Source organism: Anas acuta, chromosome 24, assembly GCF_963932015.1.
Source record: "Anas acuta chromosome 24, bAnaAcu1.1, whole genome shotgun sequence".
NCBI lineage: Eukaryota > Metazoa > Chordata > Aves > Anseriformes > Anatidae > Anas > Anas acuta.
In genome coordinates, this window is record NC_089002.1 from 3,699,304 (window position 1) to 3,724,210 (window position 24,907).

The window sequence follows — 24,907 nt, forward strand, 5'->3', positions numbered from 1 at the left end:
CCCGAGGGCAGAGCCTTCAAACCCCACTGCTGGCAGCAGGAGGGACGCTTCCTGCACCCTGCGCCAGAGCCGGGGGCATTGCACCTCCAAAATACCGACAGCTCGAGGGGTTTGTAAGGAGCTGGTGGCTCCCCGGCCCGTGTGGGTGTTTGTGGGGCCACCCCACGCACGATTCCCTAGCCAGGCTCCGTACCCATGGGTGCCCCATGTGGGGTGGGTGCCAGGGGCTCCTGGCGGGTCCGGAGAAGGAGGCAGCTCCCACCCGCAGGCAGCCACGAGTATTTTGGGGGTGAAGCATCCCGATGGGAGCAGTCAGCCTGGTTACGGGAACGGGAAACCCAGAGCCCTGCCCCTATGCAAAGGGGCCGCGCACATCGCAGCCGAGCCCCGGCTGCAGGCAGATCTTATCAGCCGCTGCATCTGCGCGCATTTACAGCTCACTCCCGTCTGTGGCTTTTTGAGCCATTTGATGGGCTTGTATCTTGATTAAAACCATCCCTCCAGCAGCCCTCCGCTCTCCAGCCCGCGCGGGGTGGTGCCGTGCAGATGTTTGGCCGTGGCTATTTTTGAGCGCTCGCAGCTCGGACACCCCCGGGGCCGCAGCCGGGGCTGAGCTGCTGGAGAAGCCGAAATTCGCTGCGTGTCGGCGTCCGAATCCCCAAGCCGTGCGCTGCTGTGCCGGGGGGGCTGTGAGTACCCGCAGAGCCACGGCTGTGCCAGCACTGGGCAGCACGGGCTGGGCACGGGGGTCTTTGCTCCGTTATCCTGAGCAATGGGGAGAGATGGGGATGGGGATGGAGGTGCAGCAGCCCCCTTGTCCTGGGGGGTCTCCTCTGGGGGTTGCGCTTCTTCTGTGCCATTTTGGGGCCGCAGGGGGATGCGGAGATGTCGTGCCGAGAGCGAGGTGTTGGTGTGCTGGGGCCTGGCACGGGATGCTCGGGGCCGCCGGTGTCAGGGGGACCCAAGGTTAATCATTCAGCCGCTCGCAGGTCAGGTAACAGCCAGAGGTGAGGGGGGGGGACGTGTGTCCGTCCTCTCCCCCCTGCCTGGGGAGGCTGTGCGGAGAGGAGATGTCGCTGCCGTGCTGGGTTAACCCTGTCCCCGACGATGTGCCCGGTCCTTATTGCAGCTAACAGGGACAAGTGCCCTGCCCGGCACAGAGCCATGGGCATGGTTTTGGCTCTGCTCTCCCAGTGGTGAGCTGCTCACCGAGGCCATCCTGGCAGCACCTTGGGTGCTCTGTTCCCACCCCCGTGGGTGCTGGCATCGTGGCCCCTCGGCCAGCAGCCCCGGGAGCTGGGCTGGCCCTGGCACAGCTGCAGGAGCCAGGAGCTGTGGCTGGGCTGTAAACACGCTCGGATGAAGCTGCAGCCGCCGGATTTCCTTGGAAATGCTGCTCGTGGAGCTCCGGGACCTCTCCATCCCCAGTCCCAGTAGGTCTGGCCCCATGGGGTGGCTGCTGCTGGCTGAGCTGGGTACAGAGGCAGGGTACAGCCCTCGGGGCTGCACGGGGACAGGCAGCACTGCTCGGGGACACGGAGCAGCTTGGGGTGCACAGACACAGGACTTTGCAACCCCTGCAATACAGCTTACAGAGCGAGGAGATGAGAGGAGTGGTGCACATGAAGCTGCTCGGTGCTGCAGGGATGGCCACAAACCCCTGGGGGTGCAGAGCCCCCCTGGGAACCCCTCTGCACCCCCAGCATCAGCGTTGCGGTGACATCCCGGGGACTTTCAGGGCACCGTGGGCAGCGTGAGCCGAGGCAGCCTGCCCACGGCGGGGCTGGAGCAAGGCGGTGCCGATGGGGTTAAGGCTGAGGTGGCTGTTTAATGATTGATACCGACCGCCGTCCCCAGGGCTCGGCACAAAACCACCCACTGCCAGAGCCGCCGGCGTCGGCGAGCGGCGTGGACGCGCGGTGACACCGGTGCGTGCGGTGACACCACTGCGTGCAGTGCTGGTGCTGAGCCCCGGTGGCACACGTGGGCCATTGTCTGCGGCCAGGGACCGAGGGCAGCCGGCGGGGTGACAGGCAAAGTGCCACCGTGGCCGTCACCCTCGGGATGCTGCCGTGATTACTGCCTGCGCTGGCCCAAGCGGGTGCTGAGGATCCGGCCCCAAAGGATTTCCCCGGTGCCGTAATCCCCCCGCTCATGACCTGAGCTGCCCGAGGAGGGGCTCGGCTCCGGTTTGTTTTGCTGCCTCGTGCCGGCGATCGCTTGAGACAGGTATTTCTGCGCACTGGAGGTGGTTTGGTGAAGGGTTTGGAGAGGGGGTTAAATCCTTCGGGGATGGGGCTGGCATGTGGCTCTGTGGCCACGTTCATGCATCAGTTTGGCAGAGGGGGTGTCCAGGAGGGGATGTGTCCCCCCAGTCTGCCCACAGCATTGAGCTGGGCCCTGAGCGGTGACCCCGGTCCCTGCTGTGTCCCCAGCCCGGGCTGAGGGAGGGGGGAGGTCTGCAGAGCCAGAGCGATTCCAGGTTTGTAGGGCAAACCGTGGTGTGTGTGGGGGAGGCTGAAGGATTGCTGATAAATGTTCTTGATGTCTCGTGGCCGCTCGCCCACGCGGGTGCCCTGCCCGTGCCTCTCGGTGCCTGCCACGGTGCTGCTCGGGGTGCCAGCAGCACGTCCAGCCCCTGCCCCGAGTGCCTGGGTAGGAAATTGTATGGGTCCACACGACTGCTGTCATCCGCTCTGACCCCTGCTGGGTCACCTCCAGGCTGGCAGACCCCCCCTGGGGCTGGGGAGGGGGCTGGGCTGGTGGCATTGCAGGGGAGCTGCCCCATCCTGGAGGCATGGGGGGCTCTGGGAGCCTGGCGGTGTGCACCCCAAAACAGAGAGAAGGGATGTGGCTGAAGCAGGGCCATGCACCTGGCAGTGCCGGGACACGGAGCTGCCACCTGCCCTGCCCCAGCCCCAGGTCGCTGCTGTCACCCCGCTGCTGTCACCCCGCCGTGACGCTCCCCATGCGTCACCCCACGGGTGCTGTCGGTGCTGCGCCCGCACCGAGCGCTGCGCCTCCCACGTTTCATCCGGGCTGCCCCTCTGGGCGATGCCTTTCCCTCTCCCTTCTGGCCCCGGAGTTTCCAGGGAGATCAAACACAAACTGCCCTGCTTCTGCCGGACTCCTCTCCCTGGGACGGCTCCCCCCCGCCGCAGGCGATGCCGGCTGCCAGCAGTCGCTTTGTTCTCTGGAAATCCCCTGCCTTCCCCGTGCTCCCAGCCAGCCAGCAGTGCTGAGGCTGCTGGGGGCTTCTCCTGCCCCTTCCAGGGGGCTCTGCCTCCCTCCGACCCCCAGCAGGGACCCTCGGACCCCAGCCATGGGGACGTCCCCATCAGGGCCCCCTCCTCTGCGTGGCGGCGGTGAGGTGCCACAGGGGGCTGGGTGCCACGGGGCCACCCCGCAGGCTGTGGGCGCGCAGGAGCCGCCGTCCTCATGCAGGGGACTTTGCCCAGGCTCTGCCAGCCCTGGTCCTGCGGGCGTGATCCAGCTCAGGCTTTGTGCTTTCCCTCCGCTCACGTCTCCCAGGGGACTTGTGCAGGGATTTACAGCCAGGGTGTGTTTTGCAGGAGCCGCGGGTAAAGCCTGGCCTGGCCTCGGTGTGGAGGGTGCTGAGCAGGGGGTGCTGAGCCCCCCGTGGGTGCCGCCTGGGGAAGTTCTGGGTGCTGGCGGGTGCTGAGCCGTGGTGCTCCCCGCCCGGGTGCCCTGGTGGCCACTGACGTGTGCGGTTTGTCACCGGGGCGAGGTGGCGGAGAGGATGGGTGCTGGCACCCTCCCTTCCCACCCGGCATCGCGGCACGGTCAGGGGGTGCCAAAGGGCTGAAGCCACCCTAAGCGCACGGTGGCCGCCTCCTTTTGGAGAACCCTTTTCAGAAGCTCCTGGCTCAGGATGGGGCAGAAATCAAAACTAAGCCTTGTGGTTCCCCCCCTGCTGCACCCCAGAAATGGACGGGGAGCACGGCAGGACCGGGCCTGCGGGCAGGGGGGACTCAGGCACCGCTCGGCTGCGTCCCCGTGCCGAGCCAGGAGCAGCAGGACCAGGAGCTCGTTGTCATTAGCTGGGGGGGGGCTGCGCTGGGCTGCTGGCCCCCGTCCCTGCCTCGGCGGTGCCGGAAACGCTTGCTCAGCTGGGCGGCAGGGCTGGGATTAGGGCACGGATTTGGTTACGGAGGAAAAGCCGGCGGCGCGCGGAGCCGTGCGCATCGGTTGCGGGGCGCCGGCCAGCTGGCAGCGTGGTGGTGGGTAGAGGAGGAAGCTCCGCGCGTGGCCACGCACCCAGAGCTGGTTTTTGAGCGCCCACGAGGCTCTGCAGAGCCCGTGGTGGTGGTGCAGGCCGGGGGGGTCACGGAGCTTCGCCCTCCCGTCTTTGCCTCCGTCTCCTCTTGTCCCCAGAGCCTTGTCCCCTTTCCCTGCCGTCCCCTCTCTCCCTCTCCACAGGGCCCCGAGCTAGCCGGCCTCACGCATAGCTTGTGAGCACGGGGGAATTCAGAAACGCTGAGAGCAGCATTTCCCAAACTTCTCCCCGTCGGCTTTGCTCCTGGCCGGCGAGTCCCCGCTCTTCCATTTGTTCAGCCGAATTCCTGTCCGCTTGCGCTGCCTCCCCTCCCACGGGGTTGTGACCCGGGCTGCTGGCTGGGCTGGGGCTGGCACAGGACGCCGGGAGCGCTCACGTCCCTCTTTTATCCCGCTTGGATCAGCTCGGGGGGGGGTGTGGGGTGGCTGCAGGCTGCCCCCCCTGCTCCCGGCAGCCAGCAGGAGCTGCGTGGCGGCCCCGTCCCGCTGCCTTCCCCTGGCCTCTCCCGGTGCAGAGGCAGCGGAGGAGCCGCTGGCACTCGTCCCCTGGCTGCAGGGCCGCTGCTGCGCCTGCAGAATTCAATTTTATTTTTTAAATTATTTCATTTTTATTGCATCCCGAGGAAAAGCTGCACCAGCCAAGGCGCGGAGCAGAGCCCACGCAGCCAGCCTGCTGCACCCCCTGCCCCGAGCGGGGCAGCTCCGTGTGCGCGGAGAGGCGGCTTTATTACTGCTGGGGGGAAAATAAATCTCCCCCGGGTGTCACCGACTCCTCGCAGACAAAGCCTCTCCTTTGTGCTCCCGGCTGCACCATGGGGCCGCGGAGGAGAGAAGAAAGGCTTCGTTTCTTGGTGCGTTTCGAGGTGCTTTGCTCCCAAAGCCCTTTGCTCCTGCCCTTGGAAGTCGAGGGGGGGGCGGTTTGCTCTCCCACCTCCCTGCAGGGTGCCCACGGGTGCCGGGGTGACCCCATGGGTGCTGCGGCTTCGCTGCTTCCTAGGAGAAAAGAGATTTCAAGAGCTCAGCCCTGCCTCGCTCGGAGGAGAGGGATGTGGCTCCGGAGGAGAGGGAGAGGTGAAGAAAGGGCTAGAAAAACAGAAGAAGGAGGCCAAAACGCAGGGCGTGTTTGGCTCAGAGCCACGCGAGCCCCTCTCGCTTGGGAGCTGCCTGGATGCTCGCCCCCGAGCCGCTCTCGGAACCGAGTGTGGCTGCTCCAGGTTTACACCGGGCCCCTCCGTGGGGCGGGGGCCGGGGGGGTGTGGAGGCGCGTGCGGAGCTGAAATTCGGGTTGGGGCGTGGGAGGACAAGGTGCTCCGTTCCCGGTGGCGCGCAGCCAGCCTGGGAGCTGGGGGATGTTTTTAGCCGGCTGGGAGCGCTCAGAGGGGTTGAGCCCAACCTCGGGCGGGTCGGTGGAGAGGAGGGGGGCCGGGGACCCCCCTCCCCACAGCTCTGCTCTGGATTTAGCGCTTGGCAGGCTCCTGGGGCTGGGCGGAGAGGCTGCGCTCCCCTCCAGCTCCCTGGCTGTGCAGATAAGAGCCTGCAGCCCCGACGCTCTCCCACTGCATGCGAGCAGCACGAGATGGGGTCACGCACCCCCTGAGCCCCTGCGCACTCGCTGCGGAGCAGACAAGGCACTGAGATTGGTGCGGAGCCCTGTGCGTGCAAAAAAAATCAATGGAGAGGGGCCTCGCACACCCAGCTATGGGCGAGGAAGGGTCCTGACCACCCTGAGCAGGCAGCTGGGGAGGAAAGGGATGGGCTGCAGAGAAATTCCGAGGAAAAATCGCTGCCAGGAAGCCAGCCAGCTGCTGCTGAGTGTGCCCCGTGCCTGCCCCGCCACACAGAGCCAGCCAGCCCAGCCGCCCGTGGTTCCTGCCCGCGGGTGCAGGCTGGCATCGCCCGGCATCGCCTGCCTCTTTCTTGCCTCTTGTGGCCGGGTTGTGCCCGCTGCTGCTCGCACCGAAGGGCGATGCCAGCAAGGGATGCACTCATGCAGGGCCTCGGCCACCGCAGGGTCCTCAGGTTTTGCTCCTGGACGCGTCCCAGCCCTTGTTTGCAAGCGCTCGGGGAGCGGTGACCTTCACGGTCGCAGGAAGGGCAGCGGGGAGCCAGGAGGGTTTTCCCCCTGGGGAAAGGGTGGAGTTGTCCTCCCTGCGCTCAGCAAACTTTAACTTTGGGGAGGGGGAAGACCAGCAGCACCCAGACAAAGTTTGTTCTCCAGTTACCGCCTTTACTCCCTTCCCTTGCTCCCTACCTTTGAGAAAAAAAAAATGAAGGGGAAATTTTGGAGGGTTTTCCTTTGATGTTCACCCCAAGGAAAAGCCCTGGCTCTTATCTCCTGGGAGGTCTGGGGGAGCTCCCACCCTGGAGCTGCTGCTCAGAGCCCAGGAGCGTGTCTGCTTGTTTTGCTGCAGGGGGGCCGTGTCCATGACCACCCCCGGGCGCTGCTCAGCGTGAAATAGCCCAGCTGGGCAGCGGGGACGGCGCCTGCTGCAAGCTGGCAACGCCAGGGTTGAACCCGGGTTAAGGACTGCTGGAGTCACCCCTGAGCGTGGCTCTGCTCCGCTTCGGTGCAGACGGGGAGGGGACAGGAGGTGAAACCCTGGCACGGCAAGGAGAGGGGACGTTGGTGACTCCTGTTGGCACCGCCATCGGGTGAGCCCCAGGTTTGGCGCGCGGCGGCGGCGTGTTGGCACGCATCCATGGGCCGTTGGGGGACCTTGACCACGGGTGGCGGGGTTTGGGGAGCTGCTGCAAGGACGTGGGGACGTCCCAGGGGCAGGCACTGCCCGTGGGCACTGCAGCGGGCTGGTTTCTCCTCACACCTGCAGGATGCCAGCAAGGGGGGCAGCGGCCGCGCCGCTCGGCTCCTCCACGCCTCCGAGAGCGGCTTCGGCACCGGGTGCCCCACACAGGTGCGTGTGGCTGCTTCGGGAGCTGCCATCCCAGCTGCGTTGGCACAGCCTCTGGCAGCGCTGGTGACGTGGTTCCCGGTGCCCTGGCAGGGACAGGGGCCGCTTGTGCTGGCCGGGGAGCGGTGGGAGCATCCCCGAGCGCTGAGGCTGGGATCCGGCACTGCTCCAGCTCGCCGCGGGCTGAGGGACGAGGCAGGCTGCGGCTCCAGGTCCTGGTTTTGGGGAGGAGCAGGTGAATGATGCAATGGTGCTGGCGCTGTGCTGAGCGGTGCGTCGGGCTGCGTTGGTGTCCCGAGGTGGTCCCGGGGCCGTGGCGGAGCGGGGACGGGGCGTGATGGAGGCCAGCTGGCTGCCTGCGCTCCGCTTCCTTCTTTGGAGCTTTCTCTGGAGGGGAGGGAAGGCAGCGCTGACATTTCAGCCCATTATCATAACAGCCGCGATGCGTTTGCTTTGCCTCTTCAAAGCGCCGTGCCCAGGAGGAGGGCTGGGCACCCCCAATCCTGCCCCCTGGGCTCCCCCCTTCACCTGCTGGGGGGCTGAGGGCGCCCCAAATCCCGTCTGGGGGTGCCGGAGCCCTGTTTCTGGCACCCTGCAGGGCCCCGTCCCCCCCCCCGAAGCTGCTGGGTTGTACGGCGCTGGTCGATGCTGGTGCTGATCCTGTTCCCTGGGGTGACCTGGAAAGGGACGGAGGCACAGCGAGGGGGGGGGGAGCGGGGAGGGTTTGGGGACAGGAGCAGGGGGAAGGGATAAGGATGCAGCCAGGGAATGCAGGGCAGCAGCAGCAGCGCCGGCTCAGCGCCTTCCTCCCCGCGGCACCCTCCCCTCCTCGGGCAGCACCCCCTGCACCGCTCGGTGCTGGAGAGGGGCGAGGGGCTGGGGGGGAGACAGGGACAAGCAGCCCCCACCCCACTTCGCCCTTCTCCTGCACGCTCACCGCTCCCCGACGCTGCACCTGGGCTGGGGGAGGCGGCGTGTGCAGCGCTGCCCTTCGCCTCTCCTCTGCGTGGGGACGCGAGCGGGAGCTGTTTGTCCCTGTCATCGCCTGCCGGCTGCCTGCCGCGCTCCAGGGCTCGCCAACCCGCGCTGCGCCGGGGCTGCCAGCACCCACCGCAGCGGCCACGAGCCCCAGCGCTGCCGGATGCCACCAGCGCAGGGCTCGGGGGGCTGCCACTGCCGGGAGAGGACATCGAGCCCCGTGGCACGTCGCCGGTGCCCCCCTGCCCGTGTGGCACCCATGGCACGTGCGCCGTAGCCGGGTGGTGGGTGGCACAGGACCCCCCTCGCCCGCCGCTGCCATGGTGGGAGCCGGCAGCCGGAGCTGAGCCTGCAGGGCCCCGGCACCATGCTGAAGTTTCGGGCGGACAGGAGGGTGAGGTAGGACCCCCCCGGGGGGTTTGGCGTGGTGGTGGTGGTGGCTGGGGGCACCTCGGGCCGGGCAGCGAGTGCTGCATTGCAGTGCTCGGGAGTTTTGGGAGCGGGGTCACAGAGGCAGCTGCTCTGGGCGGGGGGTTAAGGAGCTGCCCCAAAACCCCGTGGGGACAGCGGGTCTGGGGGTGGTGGGAGCAGCATGGGGAGGGGGCAGAGGTGCCTGGGGTGGTGCGAGGAGGAGCCGTGGGGGTGGGAAAGCACCCAGGGGGGCTGCAAAGCCAGGTGGGCACCTCGGGCTGGGGGAGAGCCCAGCTTGCAGGCAGAGAAAGCCACGTTGGTGGGCAGGGCTGGGGACCCGGGGGATGTCCCCAGCAGGGGCTTGGCAGCACCGGTGGCTCGGTGCAGCCCCGGCTGTGCAGGGCTGGGGTGTTTGGGGTGCTGCTGGCTCCGTGTCTGCACCCTCCCTGCGTGTCGGCTCCCCACGACCTGCCCTGTCCCTGCCGTGGTGCTGTGGCTCTCCAAAGTCACCCGCGGGGGCAAAGGGACCCGAAGCAGCTCCAGACCCCGTGGCAGAGAGCTCCTTCGGTGTCCCCGGAGCAGGGAGCACAAAACGGGGGCGCTGCCACCGCAGCGAACTCGCAGCAGATGCGGTCGTGGCACAGAAAAGCCCGGTGCCAGGGGAGCAGCTGCTGCCCCTCGCTGCGGGGTGTGGGCGCCTTGCAAAGGGTTTTCAGGTGACCCCCGCTAACGGGGAGAGCAGGCGGAGGGGGGCAGAGAAGGATGCGGGGCCAGGATGGGATCTGCAAGGGGGAGCAGCTCCCCGCAGGGCTGTTTTTGGCAGAAAGCAGTTAATATCGGCTGAGCCTGGCTGGAGCCCAGCTCCAGGGCGATGCGTGCGTGGATGGGATGGGATGGGATGGTCTTGGCAGCTGTTTTCTTCCTCAAACTTCCCCTCCTCTGCTGACACTCAGCACTCCAGCAGGGTGCCGGGCTGTTTACATGGTGTGTGGCCGGGGGGCACCCGTGTCCTGGTGCCTGGCACATGCTGGGGGCTGTCACCAAAATGGGGTCCTCAGCGCCCCTTGGTGCAAGTCAAACACCCCAGGGTGGAGCTTTTGGGGCACAGAGCACCCAGCTGGTGAGCATTGCCTCACAGGAGGCAGCATCCTTCCACCGGCCTGGCAGCGTTTTGGGGACAGCTGCCTGCAAAACCCCTGCTTGGGGCTCTGCTGAGAGCCCCCCACCTCCACCCATGCCCCCCCAGGAGTGCTGCCAGCAGCGGGGCCCGGGGCTTTGTGACCCTGCTCTTAGCCTGACTCCAGATATTTTGGCAAATGGCTCTGAGATCCGCCAGCCGGAGCAGAGGATGTGACGTTGAGGATGTCGCTTTAGGACGGGCCATGGCTGCTGCCTCTGCAGCGATTTGTGCTGACAGCCGGGGGGGTTATGGTAATGTCTCACCACGCGGCAGCCGACGCCGTGTGATGTGTCCAGCAGAAGTAATGAGGTCTCAGCCATCGGAGACCTCATTTCGGCTCTTGGCGAGGCAAAGGCTGTCTGGGAAACGCAGCTGAAATTTGCTGCGCGGATTATGAAGCGCGTGGATGAGCGGGGGGAGCAAGGGGAGCATCCACCCGGCAGCGCTGCAAATCCAGGGGTCGCACAGGGGGATTTTGGGGATCCCCCTCCACGCTTTTGGGGCACCAGCAAAGTGTGGTGCAAAAAGTACAGGACTCACGACAAAGCCCTGGTGCTGGAGCAGGAGATGTGGCGCTAAAAACAAAGGGATTTATTTCGGGGGGCGGTGGGGATGGATGGAGCTGTCGCACCCAGGTTCGCACAGGCGGTGTGGAGCTGTGCTTCGTGCCGGGGCTCAGCAGAAGCTCAGCACCTCCCCGGGTTTTTGTGCACCCTCGGACCCCATCCTCCTCCTCCTCCTCAGCTCTTGGGGCAGCAGTGCCATGGGTCTCCCCCCCGTGGCTCTAACCCTGCTCCCCCCTCGCTGTGCCTTGCAGCCACAATGAAAGGCGGAACACGTTCCTGCACCCAGTGACGGGCCAGGTCCCAGAAGAAAACTCAAGACTGGACTTGCAGAAGTAGGTTGGAGCCCACCTCCCCTGGTTTGGGGACCGAGGCGGGCTCAGGGCATGGAGGGGGAGATTTGGGTGCTTGGGGTGGGGATTTGGGGGGTCTGGCTCCTGGAAGGTGGCCGTGCTGACAGCAGATCTGTGCCGCAGACCGACCTTGGACATGTCAAGCAAAGCAGGCGGCAAGCGCCCGGCGACCAGCAGCAGCAGTGAGCCCTCCAACCACGCCATGGTGTCGGAGGTGCCCCCGGAGCGCCCCGGAGGCCGGGTGAGTGCCCGGAGCCACGCGGCACGGCGGGCGGTGGTGGAGACGGGGTGCCGGGGGTCCCCCAGGGCGCTGAGCGCCTCCTCTCCCCCTCTGCAGGCATCGCGCCCCTCCCGCAAGGGCATCGCCTTCGGGAAGCGCTCCAACTCCATGAAGAGGAACCCCAACGCTGCCGTGACCAAAAGTGGCTGGCTCTACAAGCAGGTACCCGGCTGCCCCTGATGCTCCATCCCCAGAATGTGCCTCCCCCTCTGCGCCCAGGTGCTGGCCACCCTTGGGTGCGCGTCACCCATGGGTGCGCATCTCCCGCGGTCTCACCGCTCCTCTCTCACAGGCCAGTTCGGGGGTGAAGCAGTGGAACAAGCGCTGGTTCGTGCTGGTGGATCGCTGCCTCTTCTACTACAAAGGTACGTTTTTGGGGGCTGCTCGTTTCTGGGGGCGCTTGCCACGCCGGGGTTAACGCCTCCCTGGCAGCTCGCTGCGCTCCCCCTGGCAGCCGAGGGCGAGCATGAATTATTGAGCAGGCTGTTGTGCGAGCCGAGCAGCGTTTGCTGGCGAAGCAACAGGAAGGCAGAGCTTTCCTACAGGTGGGCTGCCCGCTCGAGCAGCCCCGTGCCTGCACGGGCAGGATCGATGGGGCCGCGTCCCCAAAACGAAGCTGGAGGGTCTCACCGTGCGCCTAACCCCCCTTGGTTTCCCACCAGACGAGAAGGAGGAGAGCATCCTGGGCAGCATCCCCCTCCTCAGCTTCCGCGTGGCGGCCGTGCAGCCCTCCGACAACATCAGCAGGAAGCACACCTTTAAGGTCAGTGCCCGAGCGCGGGGTCTGGGGGGACCCCCAGGACGGTGCCGGGGCAGCGGCGATGCTTGCAGGGTCCCCGCTGCGCCCTCCCCTTGCTTCCTTGGTGCTGGTGCCTGGAGCAGAGCCAAGCCGCGGAGAGGGGGGACTGCAGTAACCCCCCCAACATCCCCCGTGCCTTCTGCTGGGGAAACTGAGGCACGCAGGGGGTGAAGCAGCATCAGCCGCCGTCCCTAGCCCAGGGAGGCTGGGTGCTTGGCTTAGTGCTTGCTGGCTGTGCCAAAACCAAGCAGGCTCCTTCCTGCTCCTGAGCGTGGCAGGAGCTACACGACCCGCTCCTCTCCGTGTCCTCGGTGCTCGTGTCCCCGTGGGAACCCACGGATAAATAGAAATAGGGACTCAAACCGCCCGGTGCTGCGCTAGGATGAGGCAGCACCGCAGCCCTCATCTGCGTGCGTGGGCTTCCAGCCACAGCACCCAGGGGTTCCCTCCGTGCCACTGCTCCAGCACCTTGGGTACCGCTTTGGGTACCCCTTGGAAGAGGGGACGGGGTCCCAGAGGGCCCCGAAGCCAGGCGAGGGCTGCGCCCACGATCCCCCCGCTGCGGTTTGACCCCTTGTCTGTGTTTCCTCCTCTCTCCGCGGGCGAGGATCCCCCCGGCCAGGAGGTCTCCGCACGCCCTTCGGCCACGCCAGCACCCCGCCACCAGCTAGGTAGTATCTGCTTGTGTTTCTGATGCATGCAGAGGGCGAGGGGTGACCCGCATGCTTCACTCACCCCGCTCCCACTAATCCGGGGCAGGAATCGGTGCGGTTTTGTGTTTTATCTCTCGCTCTGGCTGCAGAGCTTTCGAGGTAGGAGGCTGCAGGGTCTGGAGGAGCCGGGCAGGAGGCATCCCTGCCCCCTGCAGCTGGGGAAAATGGAAACCCAAGGGAGGGTTTTAACCAACCCCCCCTCCCTCCCCTTTTTATTTTTTTAAATTTTAAATTATTTGACCCCCAAAAGTTTTCCAGGGGAAAAAAACTGCCTTTTTTTTTTTTTAATTTATTTATTTATTTTCTTCCTCCTTGCTGCCCCCCGTCCCTTCCCAGAGAGAGGGAAGGTGGCTGCTTCAGAAAGGCCCTCAGCAGCCAAACCTGCCCTCCAGCTGCTGTAGCATGGGGTGAACGGTGGGCACTGACATCCTGGACCAAAACCAAACCTTTTTTTCCCCCCAAAAAAAGTGTTCTCTGGGCCAAGAAGCCACCTTCCCTTAACCCTGCATGACCGATAACGCTCCGGCCAGCGCTGCTGCTCTCGATGGGATGTGCCTCCCCCTCCGGCTGCCTCTGGGCACTCCAGGGCACCCCCAAAATGCTGGGGCGCAGCTCCTGGGGGAAGGAAGGGCTGGTCCCCAGCATCACGGAGGGCGAGGGCATGGCTGCGAGCCCAGGGGACGAGGGATCCTGGATCTGCCCGCAGAGCCTTCATCCCGCCCGGTGCTGCTGAGGATGCTCCTGGGGACCGAGGAGGCTTCTCCCGCGGCACCAGGACCTCGTGCCGGGGTGGAGATGGAGCTCTCACTCTCCTGTCTGTCTCTCTCCCCACTTCTGTGCCCCCCTGCAGGTGACTGTGTGCTGGGTGGAGGAGGTGCCGGCGAGTAACGGGCAGTCCCTGTCTCCCCAGGCCGAGCACGCCGGCATCCGGACCTATTTCTTCAGCGCCGAGAACACGGAGGAGCAGGAATCCTGGATCCAAGCCATGGGCGAAGCCGCCCGGGTGCAGATCCCCCCCACCCAGAGGTCAGAGCGCTGCACGGGGCTGGGGGCACCCCCCTGCCTCTTGGAGGGGTGGAGGGGGCCGTGCGCCACGGCTGGGACCTCTTGGAGCAAGGGGGCCCTGTGCAGATCGGAGCTGGGGGAGCATCAGCCCCCCGAGGCTGAGGGAGGGATGGGGGACTGCTGGCACGCCGGGGGTGTTGCAGGGGGAGGGTAATGCTCTCTCGTGTCTCCACGGCCTCCAGACACGAGAAGACAGACTCGGAAAACATCCCTCCCAGCAAGCACCACCACCACCGCAACGCCGTGCACCGCGAGCACCCCAAGGCCGACCCCGACGCCAAGACCCGGGGTGAAGGCGACGGCCGGGGCTCGGAGAAGATGGAGAGGAAACCGGAGAGGATGGAGAGCAAGAAGGAACCTTTAGCCAAAGCCAACGGCATCGCGGGGCAGGAGATGCCCTCGGAGCCCGGCAGCCCTTACCCCGAGGGACCCCGGGTGCCACCGAGCACGGAGAGGCCGACGCAGCCCAACGGGTGGCCCTACTCTTCCCCCAGCCGCCCCGGCAGCACCGCCTACCCCCCGCCCGATGGGGAGAGTGCTGCCCATCGCCGCAGCTTTGCCCCCCGCACCAACCCCGAGAAGATCGCCCAGCGCAAGAGCTCCATGACGCAGCTGCAGCAGTGGGTGAACCTGCGCCGGGGCAACGTGCCCCCCGAGGAGCTGCGGAGGTGAGCGAGGGAGGGGACCCTGCTCTTTTTCTTTTTGGGTGATGTTCCGGGAATGTTTTTCCTCTTCCCACCTGCTTTATCCCCTCCTGGGGTCAGCAAATCTGCTGCATGCTGTGTGGAGGACACCCCCAAAAGCCAAGCAGGGCGAATTTTGGAGGGGGGCCACCACGAGGACCACAGGAGCACAGATGCCACCTTTCCCAATGCTGGTGCCGCAGCTGCGTGCTACAAGGATTTCCTTGCCGCTGGGACCATCCCCCTCTCATTTTTTTCTCACTTCCCTCCCAGCCCCACCAGGTTTTACCCCGTTTCTCGCCGGGTACCCGACTACTACTCGCCCTACTCGCCCCAGTACCCCGAGGACTACCAGTACTACCCGCCCGGCGTGCGCCCCGACAGCATCTGCTCCATGCCCGCCTACGAGCGCGTGAGCCCGCCCTGGGCACTGGAGGACAAGCGCCCCTCCTTCCGCAACGGGGGCCCCTACCAGCTCCGGGAGTGGAAGGAGCACCCCGCTTTCGGCCGCCAGGACGTCCCTCTCTGGCTCGCCGGCCCCGGCAGGCAGCCGGCTTATTTCGACGAGGTGGACGCCGCCTCGGGGTCCCTGCGGCGCATGTCGCTGCAGCCCCGCTCCCGCTCCGTGCCGCGCTCGCCCAGTCAGGGCTCCTACACCCGGGCTTGCGTCTACTCCCCCGTCCGCTCGCCCAGCGCCCGTTTCGAGCGGCTGCCGCCCCGGGGAGAGGAGATTTACGCCGACCCCGCCGCCTTCATGATGAGGAGGTCCATCAGTTCGCCCAAGGTAAGCGTCCATCGCTGCTGGGGCGTGCGAGGATGGAGGGGACCGAAGTTGGGGAGGTCAGGGTGGGGATGCTGCGGCACAGCCTGCGCCTTTTGGGCGCACATCCTGGCCTCAGGATGCCACCGAGTCCTTGGTGCGCAGGAGCTGGTTGGCTTTAGGTCCTCCCTTCCAGCCCTGCCAGGAGGGAACAAGCACAATTTGGGTGCCCCTGCGCTGCTGGGAGGCTGGAGAGATGGGGCAGGAGGGGAGCTCATGGGGCCCCCATGAGCAAGGCGATCCCAAGCAGAGTGCTCTGCTGTCCCTATATTGCTGCTGCGCCCCTCAAAACCCTGCTGCAGGGCTGGGGGTCTGCACCGGGTGGGCAAGATGTGTCCCGAGCCCCTGCAGTCGTTCTGAGCAGCAAAGAGGGGATGGGGGAGGCATCGCGTGCCCCTCACCGGTCCCTGGGGTTTATTGGGGTCTCCTCTCTCCCCAGTATGACTACCTGGGCGACAGGCGGCCCGTCCCCGCGGGGATGTTCCCGTACCACTACCCAGCATCTCCTACAGTCCACGACAAAATGGTTCGTACGCTGCTGGCACCGACGGGTGGGCTCGGGGGGGCTGCAAGGACAGGGGGGTCACAGCTCGGGGCACCCTGCTTTGGATGGGTGAGGAGGAGGCGCCTGCTCCAGGAGCAGCTCTGTGGGTTGGAGAGGGGCTGCGCTGGGCAGGGCAGGGTCTGCTGGTGTCTCCAGTCCCTCCTAGCCCCCCTTGGACCCCCCCCATATATCCCGCAATGCCCAGCTTGTCACCGCTGGGGCTGTTCCCCTGGGGATGGGGTGAGGCCGGCGCGCTCCCTGCACCTCTCCCCTCCTCGCTTCCTCACTTTTTGGCTACCGCTGCTGCTTGGCCCTCAACTGCATTTTTTCCCCCTGGAGCATGGAGCTGGGGTGGGGGGCGACCAGCAGGTGTCCCCCCCCTGTGTGCAGCCCAATCCTGCAGGGCAGGAGCAGCCACTGCAGGAGGGAGAAACCTAAATTGTCATGAGCTATCCATGCTGCCATCCATCCTCACCAGCGGAGCCCCAAGGAGGGGGACCTGCTGCTTCCAGCCGGGAGGAGAGCGGGGTCTGGGCTCCTGCAGCACGTCCCCCAGCCACCCTCCCCGTTTGGGGCAGAGGAGGTGGCCCCTCGCTTCCCCAGCCCAGAGGTTCTTGGCATTTCTGCAGCCTTCACCTAACCGCTTTGCTTCTTCTTTTATGTGTTTTGTGTGTTCGTTTCTTGCCGCATGCCTGCTGGCTCCCGGTAGGATGAACTTTTAGACCTGCAGTTGCAAAGAAACCTAGAGTATTTGGACCAGCAGGTAGGCAGAGCTGGCTGCGAGCCTCACGCTGCTTCTGTCCCCATGTGCCCTGTCCCCAGCGGCGTCCCCTTCCTTCCCAGCACCGCATCTCTCCCCCTAACATCCATCCTCACCCCTCTTGGCATTAAAGCAGCACGCGTTGTCTTTGCTTTGCTTCCTCCATCCTTCCCCTCTGTAGGGTCTCTCGTTGCTTGGCAGAGAACCCCCCCCCTGACAGTGCCTTCTGTGGGGTGTGCTGGAGCCGGCGGGGCGGTGCGGGATGTCCCCGCGCCCTGCGGTGCCTCCGGCATCAGTGTGAGCCCAGGTTCTGCCAAAATGATCAACCAGGGCACCCAGCAAGGGGCTGCGAGCCCCTGCAGGTGGCTGGGTTGGGGCATGGAGGTGCTTGGTGCTCGCCCAGGACCCCCGCAGGAGGGTGAGCAAGGCGTGCAGCCAGGCGAGGTGGCGTTGGTGACGCTCTCGCCCCGCGCCTCCTCGGAGGCGAGAGGTTTGATGCAGGGCTGGGGGCAGGAGCCTGCTGGGACTGGCACCGAAGCAGCAGCTCCCGGGATTTTGCATGCCAAGGGGGGGTTTGGAGAGAAGCCACGAGCTGACTTCATCCCGGGGGCAGGGGGAGGGAAAGCCTGGGAGGCAGCTGCGGGAGCAGGGGGGTGAAAAGCGCGGGCACGGCTGAAATCAGAGAGGGGGACGGGAGCCATCGGCCGCTGCTGCCGCCCGGCGCTTGCTTGCACTGAGGGAGCTGCTCCAGAGACAATCTCATTAGTCTGCAAATCCCCATCGGTGCAGTAATCACCAAGATCTGTGTCTGCCTTGGAGCAGAGCCAAGGACAAGCAGGAGCGCTCGGTGCACTGAAAGCTCTCTGGATTATTTCACAGCCATCGGCAGCAACGCTCGGTCTCCGAGGCGCTTCAAAATGCTCCCTAAAAAGGCTTTCCATCTCCTCCTCCTCTCCTGCTGACCTCTGGAGAGACTAATTCAGAGGGATGTTGTCGAGTAGCTCTTTTAAAACAGTTTGCTACTTCATTTTTGCTCTCCTCGCTTGTCTGGAGAGCTGCACTGGCTGCAGTCAGGGGTTGGCTGCGCCCCACCTCGCTGACCGGCCCCAAACTGGGGGCTGGTCCTGGATCCGTGCTTCAGCTGCCCTCACCCCTTGGTCCTCAGGGGTTGTGGCTGTGAGGGCATCGTCTGCCTCTCATCTTCGGGCACCTGCAGTGTTTCTGCGTGCTGCTGTCCCTGCAGGAGGCTCTGCTGCTTGAAGCCATGGTGCTGGAGCGGGGGACCCTGCTGTCCCCCCGAGGCTGCGGTCCCCTCCGTACCCAGAGCGTGTCTGTGCTCACGGGCAGGACGTGGAGCTGTCTGTCGTTGGGCCCGTCTGTCTGTCTGTCTGGGGCCACCCTGTGCGTCGTGGCCGTGGGTGTCTCTGTGCAAGCCTGTGTCTGTGCGTGCAGTTGGCTGCAGCCCAGCTCGGAGCTGGCTCGGGTGGATCTGTGTTTCCCTCTCCCCCCAACAAAGTTTTCAGCCCTCAGGATGCTCTTGACTGCCCCAGACAGGGCGGCAGCAGCCTGGGGCAGCAATTTCCTCGTGGCTCAAGCACCTGGGACATCTCTCGGAGGTGGCACCTTGCAGCACGATGCCCCGACGGGTCCTGGACAGAGCTGCACCGACGGCACCCGAGCGCACGCGCGTCTCCGCTGACCTCTGAAATTTCCTTCCCTGTCTGTCGCAGATGAGCGAGAGCGAAACCCTGATCAGTATGGTGAACAGGATGGTGGAGACCTCCTCCCCTAGGGCTCAGCTCTACATGCAAGTAAGCCTTTGGCCACCGGGCTGGCCCGGCCGCTCGTGCATGGCAGGCCACCTCAGCCGCCCCACGCACCATCCCCGAGGTCACCTCCTGCCATCTCCGCTCATGCAAGCTCCAGCATCCATGCGGCGCCCGCACATCACGCTCTGGGGGCCCTGCTAGTCCATCCCAGGCTTTGCTAATCCATCCATGAGCCATTGCAACGCCGTCAATCCTTGTCCCTAGAGCACGAGGTGGGGACTCTGCGGTCCCCAGCCCTCGCCCTCGTTCAGGTGCTTTTCTCGCCGTTGTGTTGAAGAGGCAAGGAGAAGGCAGATCCGGAGGAATCCAGCCCAAGGATCTTAAACCAAAGCAATACCTCCGGTGTCGAGGAGAGGAAGCAGCCTGCTACCCCACGAGGCTGTGGCACGCTTCTCTCCTCTTGCCTGGAGTTTGGAGAGGCTGCAAAAGCATGGGGGAGCCCCAGCCAGCGTGGGGTGCAGCTCCAAATGTGGGTGCATCAAGTCACCTGGCAGCCAGAGTGGCCGTGGGGTCCTGGTGCTGCTGGCACTCAGTGCCACGAGCAGGGCAGGATCGGGCCAGACTCTTGGATGTGTGACCGGGCAATCACTGGAGTTTCTTGGGGAAGGGAAGGTGCCTGTTCCCATCCCTGGGCCAGGGGAGTGGGGATGCGCTGCAGGGTGAAGGCAGAGCAGCTGCGATGCTTTTGTTGGCCGGGCTCCCTGCTCGGAGGCAGCAGGAGCCACATCTGCCAGACTGTGCCGCGAGCTGAGCCGGGCATTTCCCAGGTCCGGGTCTATTTGCATTGTCCTGTGGTTTTAAATCACTCTAAAGTAGCGTCTTGCTTTCTAGCAATAATGATCCCCTTCTTCCTATCTTATGCCTTTCATCTCGAGATCTTGGAGGCATTTAATTGGTGAGGTCCCATTAGTAATTTAGATTTCCAGGAAAGGAAAATGACTCACAGAGAAGCTGGATGGTAAACAGGTCCTGATGTGACGGCTGATTTATGGGTGCTTCTACTCCACTAAGTGGGATTACAGCTTAATCTTCCTGCCTTTGTTTCCCTGTCTGTGAAACGGTGGCAGCTGGATGCCAGGCAGTTAATGATTCACCAGACATCTCTCCAGCCCAGCTCTCCGTGTCTGGTGGAGAGCTGGTCTCCGGTTAACTCCTGCTGCTCGCCTGACCGATGGGCACCGGGGCTGGGAATGGGGACGAGGCTGAGCCTTCCCCCACCCCGTGCTGCCTCTGGGGACCCGGTCCTCGTTTCTCCTTCCATAGGGACCAGGAGAGGGGCTGCTGGCCGGCTGCAGCCTCTCCTCCCCGAGGGGCTCCTGGTAGCACACAGCCCCCGGCGCCAGGCTCACCCCGCGCTCTGCTTGCAGGTGACGCCCTTCCCCGAAGCCTACAGGGAGCCTCTGCACGCCTACAAGATAAGCGAGCAAGACACCGATGTAAGAGCAAATGTCCGTGCTGCGTGTCCTCCCTCTGCCCCTCGCCCTACGTGTCCTGTCCCGTGCAATGAGCCCGGCAGGCTGGAAACCCCCCCTGCGCCCAGACGTTGTCCCATTTACCCAACCCCGAGGGCTGTGCCCTGGCTGCATCCCATCTCCCCCATCACTGCTGGGCTCTCACCCTTCCTCCCCTTATTTTCTCTTTCCTGCCCGGGAGCAGAAGCTGCTGGGGAAGCTGTGCGAGCAGAACAAGGTGCTGCGGGAGCAGGAGAGGCTGGTGCAGCAGCTCCGAGCGGAGAAGGTTCGTGGTGCACACAGGCTGGGGACAGCTCAGGGGGCACATTTGTGGGCTGGGGGGGGTGGATTTCATGGTCCCAGTGGTCTCCATGCATTAACGGCCCATTAAGGAGCAGGAAATGCTGCTCCTGCCCCATTTGCCCCGGTGAGTGCTCTCACGGCTGCATCGCCTCCTTGTGCCCCCCAGGAGAGCCTGGAGAGTGCCCTGATGGGGACGCACCAGGAGCTGGAGATGTTCGGCAGCCAGCCAGCTTATCCGGAGAAGCTGCTGCACAAGAAGGAATCGCTGCAGAACCAGCTCATCAACATCCGCGTCGAGCTCTCGCAGGCCAGCACGGTACGGGGCTCCCCCTCCACCATGCTCCCCGTCCCCATTCCTGCCCCATTCCCCGTCCCCATCCCCATCCGTCCTTCCCGGAGCAGCCGGCAGAGCTCTGTCCCTGTGGCTGCTGCCCAAACCCCTCCGACTCCCCTGCTCCACAGGCTTTGGCCAACAGCACCGCTGAGTACGAGAGCCTGGAGAGCGAGGTGTCCGCCCTGCACGATGACCTCTGGGAGCAGCTGAACCTCGACATCCAGGTGAGCGGGACCCCAGCAGCCCCAGGAGCCCCCCTGCAGCCCCAGCTGGTGCAGGATGAGGTCCCCTGGTTCCTTCAGCCTACAAGGAGCCGGTCTGCAAGCGGCTGCAGGTCTCGGTGCCCTGTTTTGGCTACAGCCAGCAGCAGCTGGTTGCGGGGCTGGCAGCACTGGGAGCCTCTCTGACCGCTGCTTTTCCCCCCTGCAGAACGAAATGGTCAACAGGCAGATCCAGAAGGAGATCTGGCGGATCCAGGACGTGATGGAGGGGCTGAGGAAGAACAACCCGTCCCGCGGCACGGACACCGCCAAGCACAGAGGTGAGCAGGCTCGGTCCCTGTCCTGCATGGCACAGCCACCAGCATGTCACAGCTTGGGGCATCCCCGTGACAGGCACTCACTCAGAGAGGCTGTGCTGTGGTGCACGTGCTTATTTCTGCTTTTTTTTTCACTTTTTTTTTTTTCCCTGCAGTGGCCATCGGCCCCTCGGGCACGTACAGCTCCAACAGCCCCGCCAGCCCCCTGAGCTCGGCCAGCCTCACCAGCCCCCTGAGCCCCTTCTCCCTCGTCTCCGGCTCCCAGGGCTCGCCCACCAAGCCGGGTCCCAGCGAGGTGAGTGAGCCGGGGTGTCCCCAGGGAGCCCCGAGTCCTCACTGGGGCACCGGGTGTGCATGTGGCACTGCCTGGGGACACATCCCTGGGCTGTGGGGTCTCCTGGTGATGTCTGGGTCCGTGCCCCTCACAGGGGCTGTGTCAGGGCTCCTGCACCGAGCATCCTGATGGCTGGGAGTTGCTCAGCTCCAGGGCCAGCTCCTGCTGCCACCGCAGTCTCTGCATCCACTGATCTCACCTGCATCCGTGGGAAGTTCAGGGTGGAACCTGGGGACTCCCCAAAGCTGCCCTGGCTGTGCCAAGGCGATGCCAATGTCTCCTGATAGCCCTGAGCTCGGGGAGGGTCTCTCCAGCTGCCCCCAGCCCTGCCTGGCCCCGCTGCGCATGGGAGATGGGAAAAGTCCCCCCGTGGATGGGGACACAGAAGTGCGGGACCGAAGGAGCAGCCGCCAGCTGCTCTCCCTCCTCCTTTCCCCGGCCTTCCGCTGTGTTTTGTCTCGTGCTCTCTCTAACTCTCTTTTCCTTCCCGTCTCTCAGTTTCTCTGCTCTCACGCCTAACGCTCCTCTCCACCCCAGGAACCCGGCCCGCCTCGACCTCCCCTCCCCAAGTCGTACGTCCCCCTGGAGCCTCCTCCGACCGTCCCTCCGCTCCCTAGCGAGAGCCGCCCCTGGCCGTACCCCACCTCCCCTTCCTGGCAGCGAGGCGGCGAGGCGCAGAGGGGACAGGTACCAAAACCTCTCCCGAGCAGCCCCGAGAAGAGCAGCCCCTTCCCAACCTCCCCAACACCTCGGGGACCAGGCAGGGACAGCGTGGAGGTGGCACTCAGCTAGGGGACAGTGACACATGGCACCGCTCCGCCTCTCCGAGGGGCGCAGTGGGCACTGACCCCAAGGCAGCTTCACCGGGGCCTCTCCAGGTCCCCGCCACCCACACACAGCACCCATGTGGATGCTCAGGACTGGGCCAGGCTCCTCTCGGGTAGCTGGAGGTGTAAATCTGCTGCAGCCCCAGATTCTCTGCTTTCCTCTGCCCTCTCCTCTCTCGCTGTCCTTCTGCAGCACCGCTCCCTGCTGCGCCAGGGGCCGGAGAGCTCGGCCGGCCTGGGGTGACCGTGTGTGCAAACCCAAACCTGGAGGTTCCTGGCACCATCTCAGCCGTGTTCCCACCTGGGAATGGGGCCACGTTTGGAGTCTGGGAGGCAGAAGTGTCCTTGCAGCTGGGTGGCCCTGGGAGGGGTCAGGATGCATGCGTGTGGGGCTGTAAAAACAAAAGCTGTGCGGAGCCGGGAATGATGATGGACCCAAGTGTGAGTGTCACCAGAGCGTGCTCAGGGTGCAGGGGGGAAAGGACCCCAAAAACAGCCCTCAGCTCGCCCCCTGCTGCTGCCCTCATGGGTCCCGGTCCCCTCCTGCAGGCAGGGGCTCCTGGGTGCCCCCTCCAAGCTGTGTCAGGACCGTCCCCCTGCAGAAAGCTTTTCCAACACGGGGCTGTGTCACCAGGACACCGAGGGGTGCCTGGCCACGAGCTGCAGAGCCCTCCCAGCCTGTGTCCCCGCTGAAGGAGCACGCTTTGGGTGTGCTGGTGATCTGCTTGGCCAGCATCCGTGTGCCCCAGGAGCATGTCTGGGGCCGTGTGTCCCCCGCGGGGCAGTGTGTGTGTGTGTTCCCACGCAGAGTGTGGCTGCCCGGCAGGGTCGTGGCTCACCGGGGACCTCTTTTGCCCCCGCAGCCCAAGCCGAGCTTCGAGCAGAGCAAGAAGGAGACGCAGCGAGCGGCTGCCCCCACTGCCCCCACCGAGGGGCCGCCGGGCAGGCAGGAGCAGGAGGCAGAGAAGCAAGCGGCTCTCAACAAAGGTACGGTGCTGGCCCTGCAGGTCCTGCTCCAGCAGGCTCCCCAAGCCTGCCCTGGCCATGGGGAAATCTCTGCACAACGGTCTCCAGCTCTTCTCCAGCACCGCACGTGGCTGGGATCCTGCCCCCCCATCCCCGGGGATGCTCAGCCTGGTGTTTCTCTGTCCTGCAGTGGGCATCGTGCCCCCCCGAACCAAGTCTCCGCCGGAGGAGGAGGTGGTGCCCGCGGGCAGCATGCTGAGGAGGAGCGCCGGCGGCATGGCCAACGGGCTGGGATCCAAGGCACGGCCCTTGGCAAGGGGCTGGGGGCTGGGTGGGCCGTGCTGGGCTGGCTGTGGGGGCTCTTCTGCTCCCCAGTGCCATGGGGAGAGGGTGGGGGGAACAGTCGCTGCGTGGTTCTGCACCTCAGCACCCAGCTGGGAACCTCCCGGGCTCTGCGGGTGCCTCTCTTTGCCCCAGGGGAGGGCAGCCCCTTGCAGAGGGATGCAGCATGGGCAGATGGGGTTGGAGCCCACTCCGTGCAGGGGTATTTGACCACGGGGCTGGGCTCTCCTCCCCAGGAGAGGCCGAAGAGCGCCGTGTTTGCCAACGAGACGAAGGTGAAGATGAGCGTGGAGGAGCAGATCGACCGCATGAAGCGCCACCAGAGCGGCTCCATGAAGGAGAAGCGGCGCAGCCTGCAGCTGCTGGGCAGCCAGCAGCCCGACACCCCCGGCACGAAGGCACCCGCCTCCTACAAGGTGGTGAGTCCCTGCACCAGCACTTCGCCCCCGGCACAGCGGGGTTTGCCTCACACGGGTGCTCCGAGCTCCCTGAAGGTGGGGAAGGGGCGGAGGGGACACCGGGGACCATGGCAGGGGACAGTTTGCTGGTCCAGGGGGCTCAGCGGGGCTGGGGTCCCTCGTAGGTGCGCCGGCACCGCAGCATCCACGAGGTGGACATCTCGGACCTGGAGGCAGCGCTGCGCTCCGACGACCCTGGCAAGGTCCACGAGACGCCCCGGGAGGAGATCGCCCGGCTGCGCAAGATGGAGCTGGAGCCGCAGCACTACGACGTGGATATCAACAAGGAGGTGAGGCCGGGAGGGACAAGCACAGGCTTGGGGCATCCCCGCTGCCGGAGGCTCCATCCAACCCCTGCATCGTGCAGGATTCTGGAGCCAAAGCGAGTCCCTGTGCGGGTGGTGGGAGCTGGGGGAGGCTGGGGATGGTGGGTGCTGGTGTGGGGATGGGTCCTGGTGGCCGGTGCTCAGTTCAGCCCCTGCTGCTGCCCCCCAGCTATCCACGCCGGACAAAGTCCTCATCCCCGAGCGGTACATCGAGCTGGAGCCCGACACGCCGCTCAGCCCCGAAGAGATGAAGGAGAAGCAGAAGAAGGTGGAAAGGATAAAAACCCTCATTGCCAAGTCCAGGTGAGGCTGCGGCACCCACAACCCGCGTGCGCCCCTTCCCCGGCACCCCACTGCACCCCACCACCAAGGGCAGCCCCGGGCACTGAAGTCCCCGCTGTCCCCACAGCCTGCAGAACGTCATCCCCCTGGGCGAGGGGGAGGTGGACACCCCCCAGGACCCCGAAACGCAGCTGCAGGAGCAGGAGAAGAGGATAGAGATCTCGTGCGCGCTGGCTGCTGAGGCGTCCCGCCGGGGCCGCATGCTCTCGGGTAAGGCACGGGGGGACACGGAGGGTCCTGGACGCCTGGCCAGCACCTTGCAGCCCTGCAGGAGAGAGTCTGAGGGTGCTGAACACGCAGGAGGAGTGGCTGTAGGGTGGATCAGGCAGGTTGGGTGAGCAGCTCGTGGCCTGGCCAGGCAGCAGAGCATGGTGCAGGGAACCACCGCGCAGCAGGCGATGCCAGCTCGGCAAGCCAGGTGATGCCAGCGGCCGCCAGGGTGATGCCAGCGGTGTCTGGGGCCACCTTCCCCTGCAGCAGCACTGAGCAGCGTGCGATGGATC

The 24,907-nt window shown here is 65.4% G+C and overlaps 1 protein-coding gene across 23 annotated transcripts in view; it reads left to right on the forward strand.

The window, feature by feature from the left end:
- PLEKHA6 (pleckstrin homology domain containing A6) overlaps window positions 1-24,907 on the forward strand; it is a 45,535-nt gene that overhangs the window by 17,918 nt on the left and 2,710 nt on the right. For 5 of the 23 annotated variants that reach the window (XM_068660225.1, XM_068660232.1, XM_068660222.1 and 2 more), the window contains 24 exons: window positions 10,592-10,672; window positions 10,814-10,931; window positions 11,028-11,132; window positions 11,263-11,335; window positions 11,633-11,733; window positions 13,333-13,508; window positions 13,730-14,215; window positions 14,504-15,014; window positions 15,490-15,576; window positions 16,304-16,357; window positions 18,085-18,165; window positions 19,551-19,619; window positions 19,840-19,920; window positions 20,104-20,253; window positions 20,400-20,495; window positions 20,701-20,812; window positions 20,965-21,104; window positions 21,681-21,830; window positions 22,834-22,957; window positions 23,127-23,236; window positions 23,515-23,697; window positions 23,862-24,026; window positions 24,232-24,365; window positions 24,472-24,614. In XM_068660225.1, coding sequence (XP_068516326.1) covers window positions 10,592-10,672; window positions 10,814-10,931; window positions 11,028-11,132; window positions 11,263-11,335; window positions 11,633-11,733; window positions 13,333-13,508; window positions 13,730-14,215; window positions 14,504-15,014; window positions 15,490-15,576; window positions 16,304-16,357; window positions 18,085-18,165; window positions 19,551-19,619; window positions 19,840-19,920; window positions 20,104-20,253; window positions 20,400-20,495; window positions 20,701-20,812; window positions 20,965-21,104; window positions 21,681-21,830; window positions 22,834-22,957; window positions 23,127-23,236; window positions 23,515-23,697; window positions 23,862-24,026; window positions 24,232-24,365; window positions 24,472-24,614 — 3,530 coding nt within the window. The other 18 variants (XM_068660218.1, XM_068660217.1, XM_068660237.1 and 15 more) reach the window with 15 other exon arrangements.